The sequence below is a fragment of the Macrobrachium nipponense genome, chromosome 28, assembly GCF_015104395.2.
Source record: "Macrobrachium nipponense isolate FS-2020 chromosome 28, ASM1510439v2, whole genome shotgun sequence".
NCBI classification, from domain to species: domain Eukaryota; kingdom Metazoa; phylum Arthropoda; class Malacostraca; order Decapoda; family Palaemonidae; genus Macrobrachium; species Macrobrachium nipponense.
In genome coordinates, this window is record NC_087217.1 from 63,212,455 (window position 1) to 63,237,573 (window position 25,119).

General features: G+C 40.5%; 1 protein-coding gene and 1 long non-coding RNA gene across 2 annotated transcripts in view; one reads left to right on the forward strand and one right to left on the reverse strand.

Moving 5' to 3' along the window:
* Window positions 1-3,123: 3,123 nt before the first annotated feature.
* Window positions 3,124-13,893, reverse strand: LOC135201815 (beta-1,3-galactosyltransferase 5-like). Its single transcript, XM_064231089.1, has 4 exons — window positions 13,516-13,893; window positions 7,184-7,296; window positions 5,629-5,931; window positions 3,124-5,135 (listed from the first exon to the last, which is right to left on the reverse strand). Exons 1-4 carry the CDS (start codon window positions 13,541-13,543, stop codon window positions 4,593-4,595), a joined length of 987 nt encoding a protein of 328 aa, XP_064087159.1. The 5' UTR covers window positions 13,544-13,893; the 3' UTR covers window positions 3,124-4,592.
* LOC135201816 (uncharacterized) overlaps window positions 5,829-25,119 on the forward strand; it is a 55,786-nt gene continuing 36,495 nt past the window's right edge. The window contains exons 1-2 of the long non-coding RNA XR_010311610.1: window positions 5,829-5,966; window positions 21,902-22,077. This is a non-coding gene — a long non-coding RNA (uncharacterized LOC135201816). The remainder of the gene's footprint in view (window positions 5,967-21,901; window positions 22,078-25,119) is intronic.

Genomic DNA, 25,119 nt, shown 5'->3' on the forward strand with positions numbered 1-25,119 from the left:
CAAGGCCAGCCACACATCCCGGGAAGGGTTGGCAAGGCTTACCACAGGTACTGGGACGTTCGGGCAATGCTCGATACAGCTTCTTGGATAGTCGGGTGAGGTCTGCTACTGGTGCCTTATAGGCGTGTGAGGCCTGGCAATGGTGCCTTGATGGGCGGGCATGGCCTGTCACAGGTGCCGGGACGAGTGGGTGAGGCTTGCCACGGGTCGGAATGGCCGGGCGAGCCCTGCCACGGGTTCCAGGACAGGAGGGCGAGGCCTGCTGATAGGTCCCGGACGGCGGGCGGGTGAGGCCCGCCATTTGTGCCAGGGTGGGCTGGTGAGGCCTGCCACTGGTGCCTGGGTTGCCTGGTGAGGCCTCCCATGGGTGCCGGGACTGGCGGACGAGACCCGCCACGGGTGCTAGGACAGGTGGGTGAGGCCCGCCACAGTTGCCAGGACAGTCGTGGTGCGAGGCCCGCCGCAGGTTCTGGGATGAATGGGCAAAGTTCATCACAGGTCCCAGGATGAGTGGGAGAGGCGACCAGGTCGGGCCAACAGGTGTTGGGCCCCCAGCCGGGAGGTGACCCGGTCAGAACGCCATGGGTGGGACCTTGGTGGGGGAGGAGACTGGGTGGGGCCTCCACTGGGAAGCGAAGAGGTTGGGCCGCCCGGGATGGAGCCCCCGCCGGTGAGGCGACCAGGTCGAGCCGCCAGTGGATGGGCCCTTGGCGGGGAGGAGATTTGATCTGGCCGTCAGGGGTGGGGCCTCCAGCGGGGAAGCAAATCAGTTGGGCTGCCAGGAGTGGGCCCCCCAGTGGGGAGGCGACTGGTTATTGCCGCCAGGGTTGAGGACCCTTGTGGGGAGGACACGAGTTTGGTCCCCTGGGGTGGGGCCACCGGTGGGAAGGAGAACGGGTCGGGTTGCCTGGCGTCGGGCCCCCGGCCAGGAGGAAAAAAAAAAAATAGTAGTTTTTCAGACCTAGCCAAATTTGCTCTAACTGCTCTTTGCTTGCCGCACTCTAATGCTGAATGCGAACGAGTGTTCAGTAAAGTTAACCTCTTTAAAACTAAACAAAGAAACAGACTGAAAACAAGGACAGTTAATGGGGCTTTACTCTCTGCTAGTTGCATCAAAGCTTCAGGAGGGTCATGTGTTCATTTTACTCTTGCAAATGATATGTTTTCCAGAATAAATAATCATGCTCAGATATTCCAGAACGTCAGAGAACTTGAATTTGATTAGGAAGAAGATTCTTAAAGATACACTTTACAATTATTATTGTTATTAATTCCTTTATCATGGGATAGGTATCAGTACCAGTCATGTTTAATTATATATATTTATTTTAAATTACTACTCAGTGATGCTATTTTGATTTTCGATGTTTTGGGGTGCTTAAAGATATGTATGGGTGGGCCTATCAACTCACATATCTTCGTGTTAATTCGTTATCAGTTTAGTTTACATTATGGAAAGAAGTGACGTTCTAAGCTGTATACTTTTTTTACCACAGTGTTAATACAATATAGTAATTATTTGTCCATAACAATTGTTGATAACATTAACTAATTATTCATAATTCCATCTTTTTTCGTTTTTGTAGAGAGAAATGTTTCATTTGTATTTTTTCTTAATTATATATGTAAATTGCAAGATATTAATGACTACAAAGAAATCATACATATATTCATTATTTTGTCAAATTATAAAAATGTGTTAAATATCAGAAACAGTGTGAGATAATAATTACGATAAAATCTACAATTTTGTACGATATTTTTTACTGAAAACCCATAATTTTGAGGAGCCAGTACGATAATTCCAATCCGAGAGTGTGGCAGCACTGCTCTGCACTTAGTGTGATAGCTGCAGCACCCAGGCTCTGTGTGACAGCTTTAGTATCGTGGCCTTCATCTGATAGTATCCTCACCATGGCCACTGTGTCATAGCCTCTATGCCACAGCGTCTGTATGACAATCCCTGTACCTTGGCCTTTGCATTGTTGCCTCTGCAACATGGCCTCTGAGTGACATCCTATTACTGTAGCCTTTCAAAATCATGGGTCTTATTTTCCTCGCTTTCATGTACACCAAAGTGAATTTTCTCTTCTCGTTATAAATTTATCATTCGGTGCCCTTATCCAGTTCTACTTTCTTCTACTTGCCACAAAAGTTCATAATCTTTGTGCAGATGGAACTAACAATCAGCACTGTCAGACCTGTGAGAATTAATTTCTCTCACGTGGAATTTCGTGTCTATTTATAAGCTCTGGCAATTGGCTTTACAAAAATATGTTTTCCCTCCGTAACGGGTCAGGTTTGTATCGCAGCAATTCGCTGCAACAAGGACAAGTTTACTGTTTGCCAGCTTCAATCTTGACGAGGTGCAAATATACACTTATTAATATGCATACTTATGTTTGTGTATGAGTAGGTTTTAGTTGTCTATATAGAGAGAGAGAGAGAGAGAGAGAGAGGAGAGAGAGAGAGAGAGAGAGAGACTTGTTTAATGTTTTGCTTTATTGCTTGTTGCTCGGATGCCTTCTCTCCGAAGGGGGTTAGCGCACCTCATGCGGTGCACTGTAGTTATTACCAGGACCTGGTTATTACTGCACGTTCTTTGCAGTTTGCCTTCTACCCCTGCCGTTCCTTTCACTGTACCTCCTTTCATATTATCTTTCTCCCGTCTTACTCTCTACCCTCTCCTGACAATTGATTCATAGTGCAACTGCGAGGTTTTCTTCCTGTTACACCTTTCAAAGTTTTTACTGTCAAATTTCCTTTCAGCGCTGAATGACCTCGTAAGTCCCAGTGCATGGCCTTTGACCTAAATTCTATTTTCAATTAAATTCAATTCGACTGCCTCCCCTCATTCGTAATGTTATTCTCGCCGTTTTTTTTTTTTTTTATTATTCGTCTGCTTTACTCCTAGATTTCTCTTGCACCATTATTTGATAACTTAAATATCTGCACACAGACGTAGCATTTTACGTACACAGATTTCCGATTTCATGCGTATGTAAGGCATTTATTTGGGTTACCTAGGCTTTTCGATGGAGATCTTTATATTTCCCCTCCATTTCTTAAATTTCACATTAATTTTGAGGTTTGCATGTTCATACTGGTTAAGGAAACAGGCGATACAAAAATATTTTATTCATAGTTTTGAGATTTCTCCTAATACAGTAACACATTATAGAGTCGGTGTTTATTATTCAGTGCTTTTCCTGTTATGAAAACATCTTAATACCAAAATGTTCATCTTGCACGTTTGAAAGCATGAAATACTAAGAATTATTTTGGGTAGATACCATACAATATACCTATACATTATAGGTTTGAAAAAAATGTCAAAAGGGAGTAAGATTATTATCGTGGAAAAGTCATCCTTATTAAGAAGTCGAAATCTGCATAATCACTCATTCCCGTAATACGTTTGAATGAAACACAAGCAAAGTATTACACACCTGACATCATAGTGAAGAGCTGGCATAAAAAAAACATATACTCTTCAGTCAGTCAGGTTTAAGTTTTGTTACCCGTCTAAGCACTTTTTTTCTTTAAATCACGTTTTAAGATAAAAATGCTACAAAGAGAAAACTTTTACTTGATATCAGCTACATCAAAAAAAAATTATTATCTGCACCATGTAAATAAAAACTAAATTATTACCCTAAGCTCAGTCGGCATAACTACCTAAACAAAATATTAACTGTAATGTCATGGCTCGAAACCATTCGGTTAAATTTATCTTGAATATATGAAATAATCTGGACTTTTGGTTTCACAGAAAGAAAACTTATACTTTAGTATCTAGTCTTGTTGCTTTGTTGAGTAAAGTTTTCATCTTTTTGAGTCCTTTACAACAGCCATTTCTTGGATGTTCACGGGCTGAAGTTGCCCGGAATATTTGTCTCCGTAAACGTCAACTCATAATCTATGGGAACCATTTGATCATAGCTAATATATTACCTTAAACAATTATCACAGTCTAATTTGAGGTATTTTTCTCATCGTAAAATTATGAGATCATACTGTTCCATAAAACGCAAGACTTCCTGCATATATGCAGGGTTTCATAACTAGCATTCAACATGGTGTGTATTCCCCTGGAATAGTAAGCAAATCAAAATAGTAAATGGTTCTTAATTGGTGTTAAGAACTTGAGCGTAGTTCTGAACAATTAAGTTTAAAAATTCTATTTTAAAAACTAGCTCATTGACATTCGTTTAATAACTACAGGATACATTGCATACCAGAAACGTTATCTGTTAAACCTACAAACTATTCTTGTACTATAGATGAACACCAAAGTACTAAAGTCTCTTGAATATTAAGTCGTTGAACTGCGCTTTTCACCACAGTGCCGTTCTCAGCCGTCTAAACTTTATATATCAGAATTACGAAATACCCAGATATCTTTAGATAGTCCATGTTAAGGTATTATCATAAAGCCAAGTGGAAATAATATCTGATGATAGTCTCTGTTTTCAGAAATTGAGTAATCCGACATTCTCACACCCTGGATTCAGATATTACAAGCGAGACTTTACACAAGCAATGGTAGCACTGACCATCAGCCCATACGAAAATAACTTATTCCTGAGTAACTACGTGCAATTGTTGTGTTCTAGAATCTTGTGCCAGAGATCTATTCTCTTTTCCTCAGGTAAGTGGTACCAGGAAATGTTCCTACCCACCTGGTCCTCGCGAAACTCGGCCTCGACAAACTGTTCGTTGAAGTCTCGATGGCCGATGCTGGCCTCCTTCGCAAGGACTCCCGTCACGTAAGCGTCGTCCACCCAGAGGAAAGTGGCGTTGCTGGAAGCAAGCAAGAGGTCCTGCAGTTTCCTGGTAGGCAAGAGCCAAAACGTGCCCTTGCAATATGTGTCGTACTGATCCTGAGGGTATTGCAGCCGCGGCACGGCCCACTTTCCAGACCTTCTAACCGGCCCTTCCAGACGTTTGCAGATGAATCCATCCTCTACGCTGGAGCTGGTGGTATCGGTTACGTTCTTCAAGAGGAATACATCGACAACAATGTCATCATCAGCGTGAAGAGTCCAGGGCACAGAGGGACAATTTTTATTGATCCAGTGGAGCGATGATAATCCCTTGTAACTAAGGAGACGATAGTCGTCAGTGTAGTCGCCCTGTGAGTAAAACATGAACGTAATTACAATACAAGCAAGAAGACGATATGTTGAGTCTACTGGAAAACACATATTTTGCTCCCTGCGGCATTCTAAAGTGATCTGTATTCTTGAGTAGTGCTGAATTAATAGCGATTACTGATGATTTTAATGATCATGAGTATAAGACCGGATAGTCAATATTTGAGACTGAAGTAATAAAAAAATGTGTCAGTTTGGAGTATATGTACTTGAATATGCATGTCAATTTGTGATGCATGTACTACGGCACTCACGATCTTGCTAGAAAAGATAATGTATATCTAAACCACGTCATAATATTACTTAGGGAGCTTGTTCTGGCATTAAACCATAGCATTTTGAACGTAACCTAACAGAACAGTCTACGTTTCAAATTTTGAAGAGTTAACAAACTCAGCGCCTTGCTCATAAATGAAACCCCATTCGTTCAAGAATTTATTTCTACTGACCATGAGTGTTGTAAAAACCTCACCTGCACAATATCATGGTAGAGTTCGCTCTCTCTCCGAACAATCTCTTCTTCCTCCTTTGTTTTAGATCGCCCTACGGCGAACACGACGCCCAACTTCACTCCTCTGCCACAGGTCTCGACGCGGGCCCAGGTCCTGCGGGTGTTCATTCGTTTCTCCACGTGGCTGATGACCGAATGTACGTACGTGATCACTTCGATATCCGGATGACGTTGGCAGAAGGTCTCTTCCTCTATGGTGAAATTGGTAGGGACAGTAGCCTGCAGCTCGTAAAAGTACTCTGGCTCATCGTTGGAAGGAAAGCCCTGTGGAATGAAAATGGAGGTAGTTCTGAGGTAAGGTACGTACTTTGAATACGTTCTTAAACATTTTGTTACACCTGTAACACAACATTATAATGTGTTCCTGTAAACTAGCAACTGTAACTGGCAGGTAAATAGGAGTCGGCGGGAACAAATAAGGGCCGAAAAGAGAATCCCCCATAGTAAACCGGTTGATTGTGATAACGAAGAAACCCGGAAGATAAGATTAGGCACGGTAGGTTAGGTTGATAGGCTAAAATATGTTATCCAAGTCAAATAGCCCTCCACGAAATTAAGCAGAACTGCCGAAATACATCACACAATTTTTTTTCCAATATTATAGGTAATCGGGAGATAGCTAAATATAGGCACAAAGCAGGATGGGGATTGTGCATTTGTTTCTATATATTTTATGGCATGATTTGCATCTTTTAAGGATTTCCTTACAATTAGGGCTGCAAGGAAAATGTTCAGTTAGGCTACCCTAGTCTCTTGTCTCACGGACTGAGTCAATATTGAATATACAGCAACTTGCACCTTCATCCCAACCTCAAATAGGTAACTATTTCTTAGGCAGGTTTAGTAAATACAGCAATATTGTTGCTTCCCAAAACCAGAAACGGCTGGCGAATCATTGCTTGGCTAAACCTCCATATTGAAAACAACTGACATTAGATTACGTTCAGCATATCACGTTTATGAAAATTTGCTCATCATACGCATAAGGAACAGGATTAGTGGAGTTACTGTTGGCCCTCTTTACCAATCCAGTCGTTTACAAGCCTTGGATGGCTTTTGATCGGAGACCAAATACAAATTTTAAGCATATCAAAGGTTATGGGGGCACGTTGACAGAAGCACTTTGAAAGAATGTAATAAATAACTGCACTATAGGCCTAGTTGCTAATAAAGCGAAATGTTCAGTCGTTATATTTATATTATACCCATCCGTATATCTCATGGATAAATAAACATAAACTACTGTTTGATTTTATTTATTTATTTATTTGTTATAGTGAAATTTACTTCCAAAGCAAAGTATGTTCAGTTATACTATCTATATTATGGCCATACATATATTCATGGATAAATAGACTGCGCTACTTTTTGTTAGTCATTTTTATAGGTGTATATATGTGTATATATATATATATATATATATGTACATATACACGTATATATGTATGTAACAATAACAGTATGCACATACGTAATGCTGGTAAATGTAAATACGCAAACTCTTCAACTGGCTTACCGTTATTTGACTGTTATTTAAACTTGGCGGTCTAAGGAATCCCCACTGCATAATAGACAATTTCATTACCATTATCACGACGAGCATCGTATATAGCCATGGTCGGGCACCACCTGTAAAGAAACACTGATATGAACAAGGGAACAGGCCTGCAACAAACTAATATACAGTTTGTTTGTATGGTATTTTTACGTTGCATGGAACCAGTGGTTATTCAGCAACGGGACCAACGGCTTTACGTGACTTACGAACCACGTCGAGACTGAACTTCTATCACCAGAAATACACATCTCTCACTCCAATACTAACATTAGTCTCTCTCTCTCTCTCTCTCTCTCTCTCTCTCTCTCTCTCTCTCTCTCTCTCTCTCTCTCTCTCTCTCTCTCTCTCTCTCTCTCTCTCCCCTTCAGCGTGTCAGGAATTATTTATACTTTTACTTATGGGTGATTTGGCGGGGGTTGTGATTGCGGTTACTGGAAAAAAAAAAAAAAAAAGTAACGCGCAAGAATATTTTATAAATTATTCATCATGACAACCAACAGAATTTGAGAGAGAGAGAAAAAACTTTTCGTGTGCTTTAAATTTACATTTCGCATTTGGAAGTTACCGTATTTGTAATACAGACGAATGAGGACTAGGAAAATCTTATCAGTCGTATGGAGCATCGCTGTGTTGACTTATGGGTAGATAATTGCTCTTTTCCTAACGTACGTATGCATACTGATGTTGATAATGGTCCAGCTACTAGCAACCAGGCTGCATTTTATTATGACCAAGTACGTATTTTAAAAAGGTATACCCAAGATCCTTCATTTCTATTTCATGCAGCGGTAATTCGCCAGTTACGCCTATTGCATCTTAAGCAATGTATAAACGTCAGCATTTTCATTTACATTCTTGTTGCGCCGGTAGGTGATTCAATCAGCTTTCCATCGACGTGGCGAAGGAGTTTTAGGAAATCCTTCATAAGATTCTAGAAAGGGAAAAATCGAGAGAGATTTTGTGCTTGTGTGTTGTGAGCACGTGGGAAAGGTGGGTTGCTAATTGTTAAGTTATCATAGTACCGTCAGTCGAGGACTTGGCTAAATGCCAGGACCGGCCACTTATAAAGAAGCTTCCTGTCGCCAATCGGTCTAGGCGAGGCACACGTCAACCACAGCCTTCATCTCTAAATGGCGACAGAACGGTTGATTTCTCCCTGCTCTAATGAATGCAGACAGAGAAAAAGGAAGACTTTATAAGAATTACCATAACGTCAATTCTTACCTTATAAGGGCGCCAAGACGAGAACATTTGCGTTATGAAACAATGACAGCAGTGCATGACGAAGTTGGCTTATTAATTTCTAAGTTACATATCGCTAATAATGATTAGTTATTGTGCCCAATTCTGGTTTTTTCCAGTAACGTTGCTTAGATTGCACATCATTTTTATTTATTTTTTTTTTTTGCCGGGGACAGGGGGTTTCATACTTTAATGCTCTCTCTCTATAACGACGAACCTGTGACAAAGGTATTTAGTTCTTGTTCCATGGGTCTGTTCAAGTTTGGCACATTTTTTGCATTTGCCGATAGACTTATCCTAGGTGAAGTTTGCCATTTGATTACGAATGCTTAATTTGATATTGCTCATGCTTTCGGACAGTGAGGGGATTTCAGAGAATATAACTAATTTGAAAGTAAAGGCCTGTCCAAGCTAGGAAGCATTGTTTAGGAACAAAGTTTGCAAACTTTGTTTCCAAACAATGATTCGCACAGTTCTCCCAAACCTTCTACAGTGCGTTTACTTTTCTAAGATCGCTGTGGTGTGGCACAGATATCATGTGTTGCCAATTTTCATGTTATGGTAATCATATTATTATCATGGATTCTATTGAAATAGTTTTCATTTCTTGAAATGTGGTTCTTTGTTTCCATCAGATATTTTGAATATATCTTATTTCGTATATTCGTTAGAACCCCAGTTATCATTAACGAAAATGAAGATATGGCATATTTTTCCCCGGTGAGTTTAGGAGACCTATTATTTTTAAGAGGATTTAAAAGGTCATGGTCAAAATCATTAAAGGATACTCGCTCTCGATCAGCCACTGTGATAAGTATGAATGGACGCTCCAAGTGACTCACAAAAGCCTTCATCCACCACCTGAGACCAAGGAAATATTCTATAATTTCCTGAAATACTTCATTTTATAAAATCATCTTGAAGGTCCTGTAACTGATGTTTCGAAGGCTATCCAGAGAACATCTGAAGCAACAAAAGTGTCAGAATTGACTATTCGTAGACTTAACAAGGAAGCAAGAGATGCGGGAAATAGTGGAATCTCCAGTATTTCAAAAGAGAAAAGAGAAAGTGAGTCCTGTGACTGACTTGGATGATTTTGATAAAAATGTTATGCAAAGAAGGAATGAACGGTTGTCTTTTCTAAGGGCATAATAGATCTATTGACTTATGAAATTAGGTCTCAAGTCCAAACACCGGAGCCAACAGGCCATTCAGTGCGCATCTATAATTATAGAAAGAGAAAGAAGGAATAACTTAATAGAATCGGGAATAAAAATAAAAAAAAATAAAAGAGTTAACAGGGAAGATGCAAAGACCTTTTCCTCGACTCCCAAGGTCTAAAGCGAATCCTCTTAAGAAGGATTATATCTGCGGGAAGTATTTAATGGGACTGACATACTCGTAGACATGACACGCCGCCGCTGAGGTGGAACCGTATGCGGCACCGCCGCATTGCCTGCGTCCTGTCACACATAAGCGGCGAAGTAGGTTGACAATCATGTTGTCCAAACTAAAAGTTATTTGTGCATTAGAAGCAGAGGGCTTACTGAAAGAGCCAAGTCGTCGTAAACACTGGGTTCACCCATTTAATGCAGATTCCATAAGTGGCCACTTCTCGTGTATTAGTATTTCGCTAATTTCAATCCATGCTTTCGCTCTCGAGTTATCGCAATATTCTCTATCACTCTTTTCCCAGAGTGCTGGCCTTGCATGGATGCATTCAATGAATATTCAATGAACAAATCAACGTCAAACATTTAATAGCTGTAAACGCAAATGGTTCAGGTGAGCGCTGGATGCTGCGTAGCCGTCTGGTGTGACCACGTGCACAGAATTGTTGTGTTTTCCCATTATAGGTTTTCCCACGACAATCGGCCGGATGCGGCGTTGCGGCGGTCCGGCACTGCCGCAGCATGCGGCGGAAACGGCAGCTCCGCACTCATTGGTTTGTGTGTGATATCACCATGTGCGGCGCCGCATACGGTTTCGTCGCAGCGGTGATGCCGCATAGTGTGACACCGCCCTTAGAAAAGTAAACGCACTATAGCCGTTTTGGGCAAGGCAAGGATGGGGCGCGGCATTGCCATGTCCGTCGTTCCCTATCAATTTTGTTTTTATTAATGAATGTACTGCTAGCTTAACACATGATAAAGCTTCAATATTTTTTTATTTTCGTTATCGAATATTAAGACCTCTTGAAATGTTTTTGTACTCTGTAAAAGTATTAACATGTTTTTTCTTGAAGTGGCACAAATATTGAGCTACGTTGCCAGTTTTCCTAGAGGACTTTGGGCCGAGTTAAACTGCCCTCGGGGCAAGTAGAAGCAATTCAGATATAAGACGAGTAGGGGAATAAAAAAAGAATCTCTCAGAACGAAAATATTGCTGAACTGTGCAGACTATTTTAAACCACAAAAATAGAGAATGAACTGTGGACTATTTTTTATTTGCATAAAAGGAAAAAAAAAATATATGGAAATTGTATATTTCTTAAGGTTTTGGAGAGAATGGAGCTTCGCATACCTATGAGCAGAATTGCTCCAAGAATGTGTGTGCGTTTGTGTTTTTGTATGAGATTTTCATTTATATGCGAAAAAAAACCAGTTTGACTCAATGCATTAAGAGATTTACCATGGATGCGTTTGAGAGTAGGCCTAGACAAGGATAATTATTGCTCCCAAGGGTAAGGAGTCTAAGGATTAAGTTTTGAAACTAATCAGTATAGTGTGGACTGTGGAGAGGCCTTAACGCTTTCAACATCTTTGATACTGGGAGGAAGGCTTTCTTTAAATTACAATGACTACGAATCGGTTTGGATTTCAAGTAAATTATTTGAAAATTTAACATTTTTTTTCCATGGTACTTTTGAGAATATGGACTATAGTCGAACTAAAATCGAATAGCAGGACGGAGCTAAAATAGATTAATACAGCTCTGCCAAACTTCGTCGAAGAACATTTATGGTTATCTGAGTCGACCCTTCTTTCTACCTGGCATTGACTCATACATCCCAGAGGCTAAAGATTAAGAACAAATTCCGGATGTGACCCAAGCACCTCTCCAAAATCATCCAGCGCTGTCACAGTTTTTGAACGTTGATTTACTGGTTCACGAAAATCAGGATTCTTTTCAACTTTAGTTTCTCGAAGCAACCGATATATGGTTCTTTTACTAACTCCCGTTGCAGCAGTCACGCGATCCATCAGTCTTGAGACGTCAATTAATGGTCCGTCGTTTCTTTTTTCTTGCTGTAAATATTTAAAAACGTTGTAGACGATTTCCTTCGCCTGGCCGCTTAATCGTGCTTCGAAGGGACTCTCCATTCTCTTGTATGGTTAGGTCAAGGTCACTAAAGGGATTAGAAGACTTCTTGACCTTAGAGTACATTTGGCAAAGCTGCTCAAAACCCATGCCACGTTTACGACGAGTGTAAGGTTTGTTATTTGGTATTCTGGTAATATAAATGAACTGAACGACTTTTTAGTTGAAAAATAATAACTTCTGTGACAATTCCGTATAGGAGTTCTGTCAAAGTCCTAGTCCAATATAATTTACATGCCATGAATTTTGTAAACTTGACACTACTGTATTATCTACTTTAGCTCCGCCCTCCTATTCTATTTTGGTTCGACTATAGTTGTTTTGGTGTCCAAGGGGAGGGAGGAACTATATTAAGAAGTGGCCCATGGAATCCAGGCGTGGGCAGCTTTCTGGGGATGGAACTTTTGACATTTTGTTCGGCATGCTTGAAAAGATTCTTAGCACGGGGATAATTGCATTTATATAATGCTTTCACTCCCATCGAGTGAGTTTGGCCTACACATGAGACACTAGTCATGGAAGAGGAATGAAACCCTTTGAGATTTTCATACTTAACGATGGACCTAGGTATGGTCTCTTCTATCCTAGAATCCTGTGAGTTCCATATCATTTCACAACAGGGGTCCTATGTGCTAACTTGCATAAAGATATATTAGTGGATATCGAAATAGCCAAATATGCTGTTTTTTGTATCTTTACAGATATTTCAGCTACGGGCTGCTCTAGGAGCAAGAGCCCGTGCCAGCACAAGCTGACTTAATCTTCAACAACAACAAGATATCGAACTTCATTTGAATTTTAGCTATGGTAGCAGTGTGTCGTTGGGCACCGTATTTAATGTGGCAGCAGTGTACCATTTGGCACCGTATTTAACATTGTAGCAGTGTACCATTTGGCACCGTATTTAACATAGTAGCAGTGTACCAGTGGGCGCCATGCTTTATGTAGTAGGAGTGCGCCAACGTCCACCATATTTTGTATGGTAGCAGGGCGCCAGTCCAGTGTGCGCTTCGCTGCTGGCTATTGTCAGTCAAGCGTTTCCTGGTGCGCTGCCGCCGATTTATGAACAGCACGACAAGGATGGGTTTCTCTTTCGATTTAAGTATTTTTATGATCATTTCTTAAAATACATGTGAATAATATACAATTTCTTTGCATTCGTATTTACTTGTGTGTGAGAGTTTTTAGTTACTTATTTCTTAAGAATCCAGTCGTATATTCATTGCCATGAAGATGCTGAATGGCCTTCCCGACACGAGCCCTTGCCCATATGCCCAAGTTTTATATATTATTCATTCTCACGTATTTCTGTAACGTCCTAAAACCTCGGTCTGTTTCAGTTCACAAGTTTTACGGAACAATGTCTGTGACTGAAATTTAAATAGTATCGGGCTTGATTTTCCAGTTTAAGCAAGTTTTTCTTTGAATACGTTTAATCTCGCAGAAAACTAACGCATGGTTCGAAAGTCACGTAAAGCCGTTGGTCCCGTTGCTGAATAACCACTGGTTCCATGCAACGTAAAAACACCATACAAATTAACGCACAGGTACTATACACAGTACACGTGCGCGCGCCAGAGAAAGAATAGCTGTGAGGAAAATGTGTATCCTGTTGACCTTGCAAATTGTGAAATCAGAAAATTCAAGCAAAATAACAAGGTTAAACAAAAAAAATTTAAGAGGTATAAAATCCAAAAACTAAAGTAACGAAACTATAACAGACGTACCTGTCGTTTGATAAGATCCACAACACATGCTGCCTGGAACACTGGTGAAGAGCGATTCACAAGAAGCTCGCGCCAGACCCGAGAAAGCTCACTCCGAGCATCCGATTCCTCTCGCTCCCAGAGCAAGAATACCGCACAGAGAGATTAGGAATAATTTAGACCAAGGTTAAAGGTCAGTCCTACAGCAAGCAAGGATAAGGTATTAATCCCCTCGTGTGGGCCTTCTCTCTCTCTCTCTCTCTCCATCTCCTAACCGTCCACTTTCCGCCTCCAACCTCAACCTGTCTACCATGCCGTTTGCCCGTGGTGGCTGACTATACCTTTGCTCTGGGATGGTACTACATTTCCATAAACGAAAGTGGCCAATGCAGTTGCATCTAGATTCACCTCCTAGAATGTTCTGATACTTTTGCAGTTATTTTAACCGAGAATAATTATAGAATACAGTTTTCTCATAGATCTTGGCTTCACACTTGTACGCATGTCATTATAATTTTATACATGTTTGCGTCAAAGATGCATATGAAAGGAAAGACAAAAAGTATTGTAAATAATTTATTAATGTATTTTGACGGTCACTTCTGTATTCCATCTCCGTTATTGGTCAGACAAGTCTGGTTCTTGATCCGGATTGATTGCTGAGATTTGTCATTAGACATCTAGTTTTCATGAATATGGTAATCCGTTTTGATGTGTTATGAATATGGCATTATTCACTTTTTTTTATCCATGCAAAGTGGGATGCTTTGAATGCATGTTATATCAAAAGTGAGACTGGAGGTTGTTAGCGAATTCCTTGGTGCTGGAATGTATAGGTTTATTTCAGCTGAACTACTTCCTCTTGTATCGAAAGTCGGACGTTGATATCGGTTTGGAAAACGAGCAGGAATTTTTAAGTTATAAGATTTCATATTTTTCCTGTATTTTTGATGGTCGATCTCTACCTCATACATCACGAACACTATGAAATGGTAAACAGGCTGGGAACAGACAAAATCAGATCAAGTTAACCGAATTTGAAGTTTTGGTGTTTACGTATACTCATTTATTTGATATCTTTATGCAAGCCGATCTTATCAACAACTATATGGATATTATAGACCCCAAAATCTGAAGGTAGAGTTAATTCAATGTATTCCGAAAGACTATTGGGTAATAAGAATCTGAAAAACGAGGAGGGCCTTCATTAGACCCACACTTATCTCAGTTGGTGGTTCAGATTAAGCTGACGTATGCCAGCACGGGCACTTGCTCCAAGGTGTGGTCTGGTATGAAAGGGAGTAAGTTTGATGTTGACCACTGACGTAAACGACGACTCGACTGAATTCCAGGACCTTATGGGGATAGTTCTGTTTACATTTTACTTTTTCTAGTCACTCGTAATGTAAGCCCACACCAAAGGGACTTTGGCCTACATTATAATACAGTGACATTCTGAGATTTTATACCGCATGCTCCATATTATAATTGTCATGTCCACCCTAGCATAGCACTCGAAGGATGGACTCTCATTTTTTTTCTTCAAAAAATTGATATTTCAGGCCTCCTGATGTCAAGGGAAGCTGCCAGAGTGTGGTTCCGCGGTGTACTGTAGGCTCCATGGCTGCACCCACTTTTAGTCTTTTACAGCAACTTCATTCCTGTTTCCCTTCATTCAACTGCTATCCAAAATCTCGGCTATTACCAATTTCTCTGTGCACTAAGCGCATGCGCAGGGTTTTTCCGTGGCCACCGGTTTTTCCCAGTTTCACCCGAGATTCTTATACTTCTTTTACCTCCAGAATCTCTCTATCTTGCTATCGAACCAGCCCACCTCCCGTTTTTCATTGTCTCAAGCGCTTGAATGGGCCGCGTAGCCATATTTTTTATTTATTATTTTTTAATAACTCGCCTGGATAGAGACGACGTTTCAGAGTGACGAAAAAACCTGTTGTTTTTGTTGTAAGCTACGGTAGAGATTAGTATTAACTCGAAGCCAAATTTTTTGGAAATATTAATCAAAGCGTGTGTGTGTGTGTGTGTGTGCATGTGTTTTGCAAAGTATGCTTAGGTATTTTATTAGTTCTTCGATTATTCATTTGCTATTTAACGCGATTGCAAAAAGAAAAAAAGAAAAAAAGAAACCATTGCTAAATAACAACCTGCCGATTAGATAAGCCGAGTTACTGTACGTCTATATATGACAGGCTGCCGAAAGCTACTCGCGTGACTCATTGCGAACCTTCATGGTAGAGTGCCGGATGAAATATTAATTGCCGCCACATGCGCTTGAACGTGTTGAGGTATTTCCTGTATCATTTTTTTTTTATATAGCTACGAAGTCCTTGGGAATTATGCCCTAAGCCACGTTCATACCAATTACTACACTTTTCACAGTTTCGTCTTCAACACTTCATACTAATTTTTTGTATTCTCCCAAAAGCGACGTCTAGCACAGTGGTCGCCAACATTTCGAACTTCATGGACCACAAAATGTATCATTTTAAATCTGGCGGACCACTGATATGAATTTTAAAGAATTAAATACATTTATATATGAATAATAATCAGAAGTTTTATTAATATGAGGTGAAGTTATTAAATATAACAAAGTTATGGTTTAATTGTTACAAAAATTGAATACTTAGTTTAATTATTACACATTTTAGTATGATATTTGTTCACTGTTGTCTGGCTCCTACTAAAGCAGGGATAGTGACTGTGTTATTCTCATCAAAGACTGAAACCCAAATGTTTTGAAACATTTTGTACTTTGAAGCATTAGGAATACAATGCTTGTCAATCGATACGGTTATGAAACAAAACATGTTTAGTTTCATTTGATATGCTTTTTATGTACACTACATTAGGATAAATTCATATTTAGAATGTTTAGTTTATTGTAATTAATAATGCTTCTGCTAAATGCTGGATTAATGCTAAATCGCCCTAGAGTGCTAAACCTAGCGTTAGAAATGCTAAATTGGCAACACTGGGCTCTCTGTCTTCTGTACAATTTGCATCACGGTTGCCTGAAGAGGGTTAAGATAACGTAAAAATTGAAATATGTCCAAATTCTTCTGCGGACAATCAAAATTTCTTCACGGACCACTGGTTGGCAACCGCTGCGACCGGGCCCGGCCCTCTAGCACACCTTACAGTCAGTTTTTTTGTGGAGGAAAGTCTGGGACAAATGTTTTCCTTTAAGAAGCGCTTTTCCGTTCTTGTGATTATTTATGAAACGATACAAATGATGGGAAGGGTATTTTTATATTTTTATCGATTTTTCAAACTGCTGAAAAATAATTCGATATCCAGGAGTATGTGTTCTGAGCAATCGAGTCTTGTGCCAGTAACCGGGTTGCTTCAAGGCAGCCCTCGCCTAATAATGCATCGGCTCAAGTACCTCTCGTGTCATGCTTACAAATTTTGACGCATATCGTCTGTCTGGAATAAGAGCTAGAAAGAAACGGTAGCGATTTCGACGTATAACCTAAGAGGTTGTATGGAAAACCGAGGTCAGGTATTTAACTTAATTTTCTAGAATTTTTTTCTTGCGGTAACATTTCGGCAATGGTCAGACTTGTATGGAATCTCTCTCTTACCTGCAGTTCAGCCAGAGTAACAACACGGCATTATCAGCCGTAAATAATTTTTAATAAATTTACTTGCTCTGTTTCGGCACATGTAAACGACAAATGAGTCTCGATTTTGTATTTTTCTAATGTAGTGTAGTTTTTCACACATATACGTGTATATATATATATATATATATATATATATATATATATATATATATATATATATATATATATATATATATATATATTAGCGTCATGGAGGAGGGATAATAGTTACATTTATATCATTTATATATATATATATATATATATATATATATATATAGTATTATATTATATATATATATATTATATATATATATATATATATGAAATTTTATTTGTAGAGACATTATTAAAGAAATATTATAGAATCTAGTATAGAATAAAATATAAGTCAAGTAGTGTTTTTAATATTAGCAACGGACAATATAAACTAGAAACTGGCTTACGAAATGTATTGTTGACAACTTCGTAACTATGTAATTGACTGCTTAGTAGTTCCATTTCCATTTGTTGTTGTCTTTAAGTGTGATTCTAGGCTGTGGACCATTTGCTTCTTGACTAGGCTGTTTGATTGTTCTGTATTTTACTTTTTTGTTTTTATTTTTACCTTTGATATTTCGAAGCTATTTTTCATTCTTTTATATATTGTACCCTGATGAGGTGTATCAAGAATACACGAAAGCGCTAGGTACAGCTGCTTTTCATTTTTCACGTGTTACTTGTGATCGTAATATATATATATATATATATATATATATATATATATATAATATATATATTAGAGATTATGATGCTGTTTTGAAAAAGGTTCGTTGCAGTCGAAATGTAAATTTAGTTGTTTCAGTTCATTTCATGATGCAATGGTTTGTTAAATAATGACGACAAAGGAATTGCTTTCAATTTTTTTATTTGTTCCGACACGGGATACAAACCTTTCGGTCCTTTTACAATAGGAAGGTAACTAGCGGCAGCTGGTTACCTTCCTATTGTAAAAGGACCTCAGGTTTGTATAGTTAGGAAAAATGCAATTTTGGACAAATTGTCATTTTATGATCCCCCTTAACATGGCCAGTTGTACTAATCATGGCATAATTCAAGGCCCTTTCTTGTAAGAGATCACAATAATCATAAATTTAAATTCTCTGTATCGTAAAACAACCAACTCAGAAAGTTATATAAATTTTTATTAATTCCATGCAAATAACATTAAGAGCAATGTAGTAATGAACTTTGCCCCACGTGCGTTTAAAATATGCGACCGGAGTTTGTCGATGGAGAAATTCAGCACATACGATCAACCTTCAGAAGACTATGATACCCCGATCATTTTATTGACGAAGCCATTTCACGAGCAAAGAAAGCATTTTATCGTCCTGTTAACAACCCCAAGGAAAAACCCAACAGATTTTCACCCCTCCCATTTAATCCCAACCTCGACAAATAATGTAACTATGCTAACAATAGCCAGAAAGATACTAGAATAGTTTTCAAATACCCAAACACGATTAGCCATAAACTAATTAGAAACAACAATAACGATAAGAATACTATAATTTCGGGTGTTTACGAAATACCCTGCCATGACGGTAAGGAAACATATTTTTGGGAAAGTGGAAGAGGACTACCGACCCGATTAGGGGAACACAAACGCGCATATGCACTACATGCACAGAACAATGCAATAGCCTCCCATGCCTTTAAGAACGACCATAGACCAAATTGGGATGGATCTAACATAATTTTTAAAAATAACAATGTCCAAACAAGACGACTAGTAGAGGGCGCCGATATAAACTTAGGAGAAGCTTTGTACGGTAATGAGTCGTTCGTTGGGAAAGCCCCATTAGTCAATTTTTACATTCTTAAAAACTAAGAATTTTGATTTTAGGACAAGCTCTGTTTTTCCTCTGCCTGTTGCTTCCCCCTCTTCTGCTCTCTCCCTCAGACAGGATACAGCACAAGGGACATGACGTCCAGCAATGTTGCAGCCGCGCCGCCAGGGGAACACCATGCAGCATCACCACAGCCCACAAGATCTTCCAGCAGAACAGCAAACAGGAATTCGAACATCAACAACGGAATTACCTAGTTGGGCTGTTGAGCGCTTCCTTCATTTGCGTTCGTCGTTGTGGAATTGTCCTGTTCAGAAGTTTACTTCGTCGAATTTTTAAAGTCATAATGTTCACTTGACTGAAGATGAACCTAGTACAAGGTTCGAAAGCTTTTAATATCCATTAAAGACCTTATACTCACATGCGATATTATTGTGACCTGCGGTAATTCTAAAGAATAGTTCCGTACGGACTGCAGGGAACGTAACCACGGATACGACATCCACTAGGTATTGGGGTGTCCAATGCATTTCGTACTGGCCCCTGGGTGTTAATTACAGTCGTTCGAATAAATATTACTTAAAATTCTTGTTCAAGAGGTAAAACTGCATAGAAAAACCGCAACTGACATAGTCTAGGCTGCCGCGGAATATAGATTTACCTGACCTGCAACCATTGTTATCATTTTCGACACGGAAAATTGTGCCCAATAAAACGAACATTGTTCCCATAAAAGTGGGAGTGGCATGCGTATGAATGGGCATTTAAATAAGCGCTGGACCTTTAAATTTACGCCGAGCATCTGGCAGTGCCCCGCTGCTGAACGCGCGAGAGTAGATTCTTCCAAAACTATCTAAATGGCGTTTTTTCATATTTTTTTCGATTTTCAACCCAAAACCTCCATTTAGTAACTATGACGACAGTTTTTAGCTGCTGATTAAGTTAGTTAAATGTTGACAGTATTATTGCCTTGGTACATAAGTTTGAAAGATTTGGTAACATAGATTGAGCTTAGGTTGATTTGATTTGATTTATATCGATTTTTGGCATTATGCCAAGCACTGGGGCAACTAAGGCCATTCAGCGCTGAAACGGAAATTGACAGTAAGGTTTGAAAGGTGTAACAGGAGGAAAACCTCGCAGTTGCACTATGAAACAATTGTTAGGAAAGGGTGGACAGTAAAAATAGAAGATTGATTGATGTATGATATTTAGGGCTAAAGCCAGGCACTGGGGCCAGAAGGCCATTCAGCGCCGTAATGAAGGTTAAATAAGTTGAATTATGGTTAATGAATGAATGAATTAGTGAAAGAAATGATTCATAAAATTAGACGTGACTAATAAATAAATTAAAAATATGAATTTTAATGAATGGAGTAATATATTAAAATAGTTTAATGTCTTTAAAAATCTGTATATGATTTATAAAAATTTATCTAAATATTATTAAAAATTTCTATACACTTTAAAAAGGAGATGAGAGCAGAAATGTCTGCTTCATCTCCCAAGATATTTGAGAGGGATTTACCCTGGAAATATCTTTCCCTTTGGTTAAAATATCTGGGGCAAACCATCAGAATGTGCTTCACTGTTTGTATCTCGTCACAGTAAGCACACAATGGTGAGTAAAATAGAAGAGCTTATGAATGGAGGTACGGTAAAAGGAATTGAGCGTAGGTGGTGACTGTTTTTTGATGAATTTTAGTATTTCTCCTTTTTAGACTCTGCGCATGCCTGGAGGTTGGAAGATGTGAATTTTGGGCATGGTGAGGTTTTAAAGGTTGTATAGCTATAGGTAGGAAGTGACTACAGAGAATGGATGAAAAGTAAAAGTAGAAAAGTGCACCTATGTGTTGAATGAATGTAACTAAAAAGGTTAACACCATCTGTAGTGTATCTCACAAGGAATTCAGTCACCATTGCCCCATGCAAAGATTATTGTTTGGTTGGCTGAGTACAGTGATTTGATATTGTGCTGTTTCCAAAAAGTCAAGTTTAAACATTTTCATTGCGTAGGTTGACTTTAATTAACGAGCCTGTGTCAGTGAGCCAGCTCTTGGGAAACCTGCAAATCTTATCATACTATCCATAAATTTCTTATCCTGCATTCAAGCTACAATAGAGCTGTCAACCAAAGCATCTTGTAGTGCCTCCCCACTACACGAGTACACCTTAGTAAAACTATTGGAATGCTCAGCGTACAAACTATACTATACATTGATTCCATAGGAGATACTGCAGTTGTATACCTGGATTCTCATCTTTTGAGTTTTTTAATTAAGCATTACAGAAGTCTTTCAAAACATTAATATAGTTTGAAAGTACAGTATAATACCATTTTATTTTCTCATCCAGGAAAACTTAGCCAGGTTAACCCAGGTAACTACCTATTCTCAAAAAAGGTTGCTAATTTAATTTCAGGCAGCACAAATGCTCTTAAATTGAATATATTAGGCTCAGTTAAAATATACAGGCAGTCCCCGGGTTACGACGGGGGTTCCGTTCTTGAGACACGTCATAAGCCGAAAATCGTCGTAAGCCAGAACATCGTGAAAAATCCTAAGAAAACCTTACTTTTAATGCTTTGGGTACATTGAAAACTCTGTAAAATGCATTGTTATTGCATTTTTCATCAAAAAAACCTTCAAATATTGATTATTTTGCATTTTTGGTGTCATATTTCATCTGCCAGATGAGCGTTGTAGGCGTCGTAACCCTGGAACATGCGTCGTAACCCTGGAAATAATGTCTGATGAATATAATTGAGAAGCGCCTTAACCTCGGAATGTCGTAAGCCGAACCCATCGTAACCTGGGGACTGCCTGTATATATCTTTGCATAGTGATTTCATCAGTACTGTGTCTGAGAGAATGTTAATTTTATAATAGCATCACCAGTTGATAGTAAGCTTGAAATCTGATTGTACATTAATACTGAGTTTTATTTCAGAATTGAATTGATACCTAAAACATCAACCTAAAACATCAAGTAGCATATGTTGAGTGGACTGCCTTGAAGTCTAAATAATCCTAGGGTCAGGATAATCAAATGAAGCAAACAACATATCTATGCCAACATTTACTGATTTGATAGTTTTAGGTGGGATTCGCTCTTCTCAGTCAAAGGTATAGTATAAAGCAGTCTTTGTAAACCATATTTTTATACATTCAACTTCCCTGGCAGATATATACTTAGCTATAGACTCCGTCGTCCCCGACAGAAATTCGAATTTCGCGGCACATGCTACAGGTAGGTCAGGTGATCTACCGCTCCTGCCGCTGGGTGGCAGGAATAGGAACCATTCCCATTTTCTATCAGATTTTCTCTGGTACCTCCTGACTTGATTTTCGTATTTCATCGCCGTTGATCTTCTGGACTGTCTTTTTGGTGACGTATTTGGATCTGTGATTTGGCATACGCTTTTTGTGGAACGTTTTTTGGATTTTGCTTCGGATTTTGCTCAAAAATGTCTGATTCTAGCTGCGAAGTTAGAAGATGTGTGAATGAAGGTTGTTTGGTGAGGCTACCGAAAGTTTCGTTAGATCCTCACAAGGTATGCAAGAAGTGTAGGGGGTATGAATGCACTAGAAATAACACTTGTGATGAATGTGTGAATATGGATGAGGAAGGATGGAAGACTAGATTCCTATTTAAGGAAACTAGAGAGAGATAGGGTTAGAAAGGCTGTCTCTAGAAGCCTGAGTAGATCTTGCTCTAACAAGCCAGTTAGTATAACTAACCCCCAATTAATTGCTTCCTCATATGCAGTATCACCCTCTCCCATAGCAGATGTTGCAAGTTCTGCTGCGGAGATTGCAAATTGAAGACCACATTAAGAAGGACGGAGCTTGAAATGCAAGCTCTTAAAGGTAAGACTGTGGAAAGTGACATAAGTGTCCCCAGTGAAGTGGAGGGTGCGTCTGATCGGCTCTGTCTCGCTCCCAGACCTAGACCGCTTCCAAGCTCCCAGGCCCAGAGGAAGAATGGAATGTTCGACAGTCGTTACGGATGGTTCCGGTAGAAGTCCCCACTGGTCAGGCGTCCCCTCGGCAGAATCTGTAGCGTCCCAGACTGCCAAGGATCGCCACTGGAAAGGCATCCTAAAAGAGTGCTTTTCTTCATCCGACTCGTCTCCTCGCAGAAGTGGATGGACTTCCGACGAACTGTCGCGTCCGATCAAGAGGAGTTGGAAGGCTCCTATGCTGGACTCGAGCCCGGAACGATTCCCGGACGATTCTCCCTGCGAGAGGAAAAGAGCCAAGAGGACAATGAATTCTCCTGCCCTAATGTCACAATCTCCTATGCCTTCCAGGGCGCGTTCTCCTATTCCGGATAAAGAAAAGGAGGAAATCGCGACTGACTTCCTACTTAAAATGCAGGAACAGATATCCTCATTAGTAGGAGCACTGAGAAAAGATCCTCCGAGGAGAAAGGACGAATTTCTTCCTGTCAAGAGATCTCGTCCTACGGGAGTTCCGGACTCTAGTCTCCTCTACTCTACTCCTCTTCCGAGGACAAAGACGAATAAGGAAAGACGGAAGGAGACTCATAGGCTTGGGACGCCGGATACGGACAATGAAGAAGAGTGTCCGACTCGGACAAAACCATCCAGGCGCTCGGCGCCAGAATTGGACGACTCGGACAGCCAAAAGTGTCCTACGCGGACGGCGTCAACCAGACATCATCCGCCAGACGCGGACAGCCCGGACAGGCAGATTTGTCCGATGTGGACAACTATGACCAAACACCGTGTGTCCATTACGGACAACATGGACAAGGTGGACAGCCTGGATAGGACAAAAAGTCGTGCGCAGGCAACTCCGTCCAGGCGCCAGGCGCCAGAAGCGGACAAGAGGGACAGGCAAAAGTGTCGTACTGGAACGACACCAGCCAGGCGCCAAGTTCCACAGGCGGACAACTCGGACAGACGACACTGTCCGAGACGGACAGATACGTCCAAGTGCATGGAACGAAATAGACTTTCGGCGCCTGATGAGCGCCAAGCGCCAAGTTTTTCTTCAAGAGAACCATGCGGAGAAATCAACCAGGAAGCGTCTCTTTAGGATTTAAACCAGGAACGTTTTTCTCTGGACAGAGACGAAAGATGTCGCATAGGCGGCCGTCGTCCTGGTCACAAGATATCCGTTTCTGGTGGGAACTTTGCGCAAGCACAAGTGTCTTCTGATAAGAATGCAAGATGTCGCACAGGCGGCCGCCATACTTGTCAGAAGGGCTTAGATGATGATCGGGTTTCTTCTCAGGATCAGCGTTCGCCGGACAGGGATGCAAGATGTCGCACAGGCGGCCGTCGCCCTTGTCGGGAGGGAGCTGATCCTGCGAGGAGCCCTTCACCTTACGAGAAGAGACGTTCTCCCGCGGCTGATAATGATTCTCCGGTGGAACTCGAATTGGAAGATGTCTCTGACACCGAAGATCAGAAAGGGGCTGGACTATCGGACTACAAAGCGTTGGCTGCACTTTTGCTCCAAGAATTTGGAGATTCTTTGAGTCCTGCCACCCCTCCGTCTCCTCGGTCGCTGTTCACGAGCACGAAGACCTCAAAGTCGTCCTCCTTCTTGAAGATGCGGCCAGTAATTTCCATGAAGAAGGCTTTGCAGTCTTTTGGAAACTGGCTCAACTCCAGGAAGGAGGCGGGAAAGACTGTCTTTACCTGCCCTCCCTCCAGACTTTCTGGGAGGAGGGGTATCTGGTATGAGACAGGCGAAGCAATGGGACTCGCCCTCCCAGCTTCTGCAGAGGCAGATTTTTCAACGCTGGTGGACGCGTCGAGGAGACATTCTCTCTCCTCAGCCAAGACAACTTGGGGAATGTCTGAATTGGACCACCTCCTCAAGGGATTGTTCCATGTCTTGGAAGTTTTCAACTTTCTGGACTGGTCCCTTGGGGTATTGGCCAAGAGGACACAAGACAATGAACGCCTGAGCCCCGATGTCCTTAATAGTATTTTGGCTTGTATGGACAAGGCAGTGCAAGACGGATCGGGAGAAGTGGCCTCCCTTTTCGGGGCGGGAATACTTAAGAAGAGAACTGTTTTCAGTTCTTTTCTTACAAAAGCAGTCTCTCCGGTACAAAGGTCGTCCCTACTGTACGCCCCTCTGTCCAACCAGCTGTTCCCTTCTCAGTGAGAGACATTTCTCACTCACTGA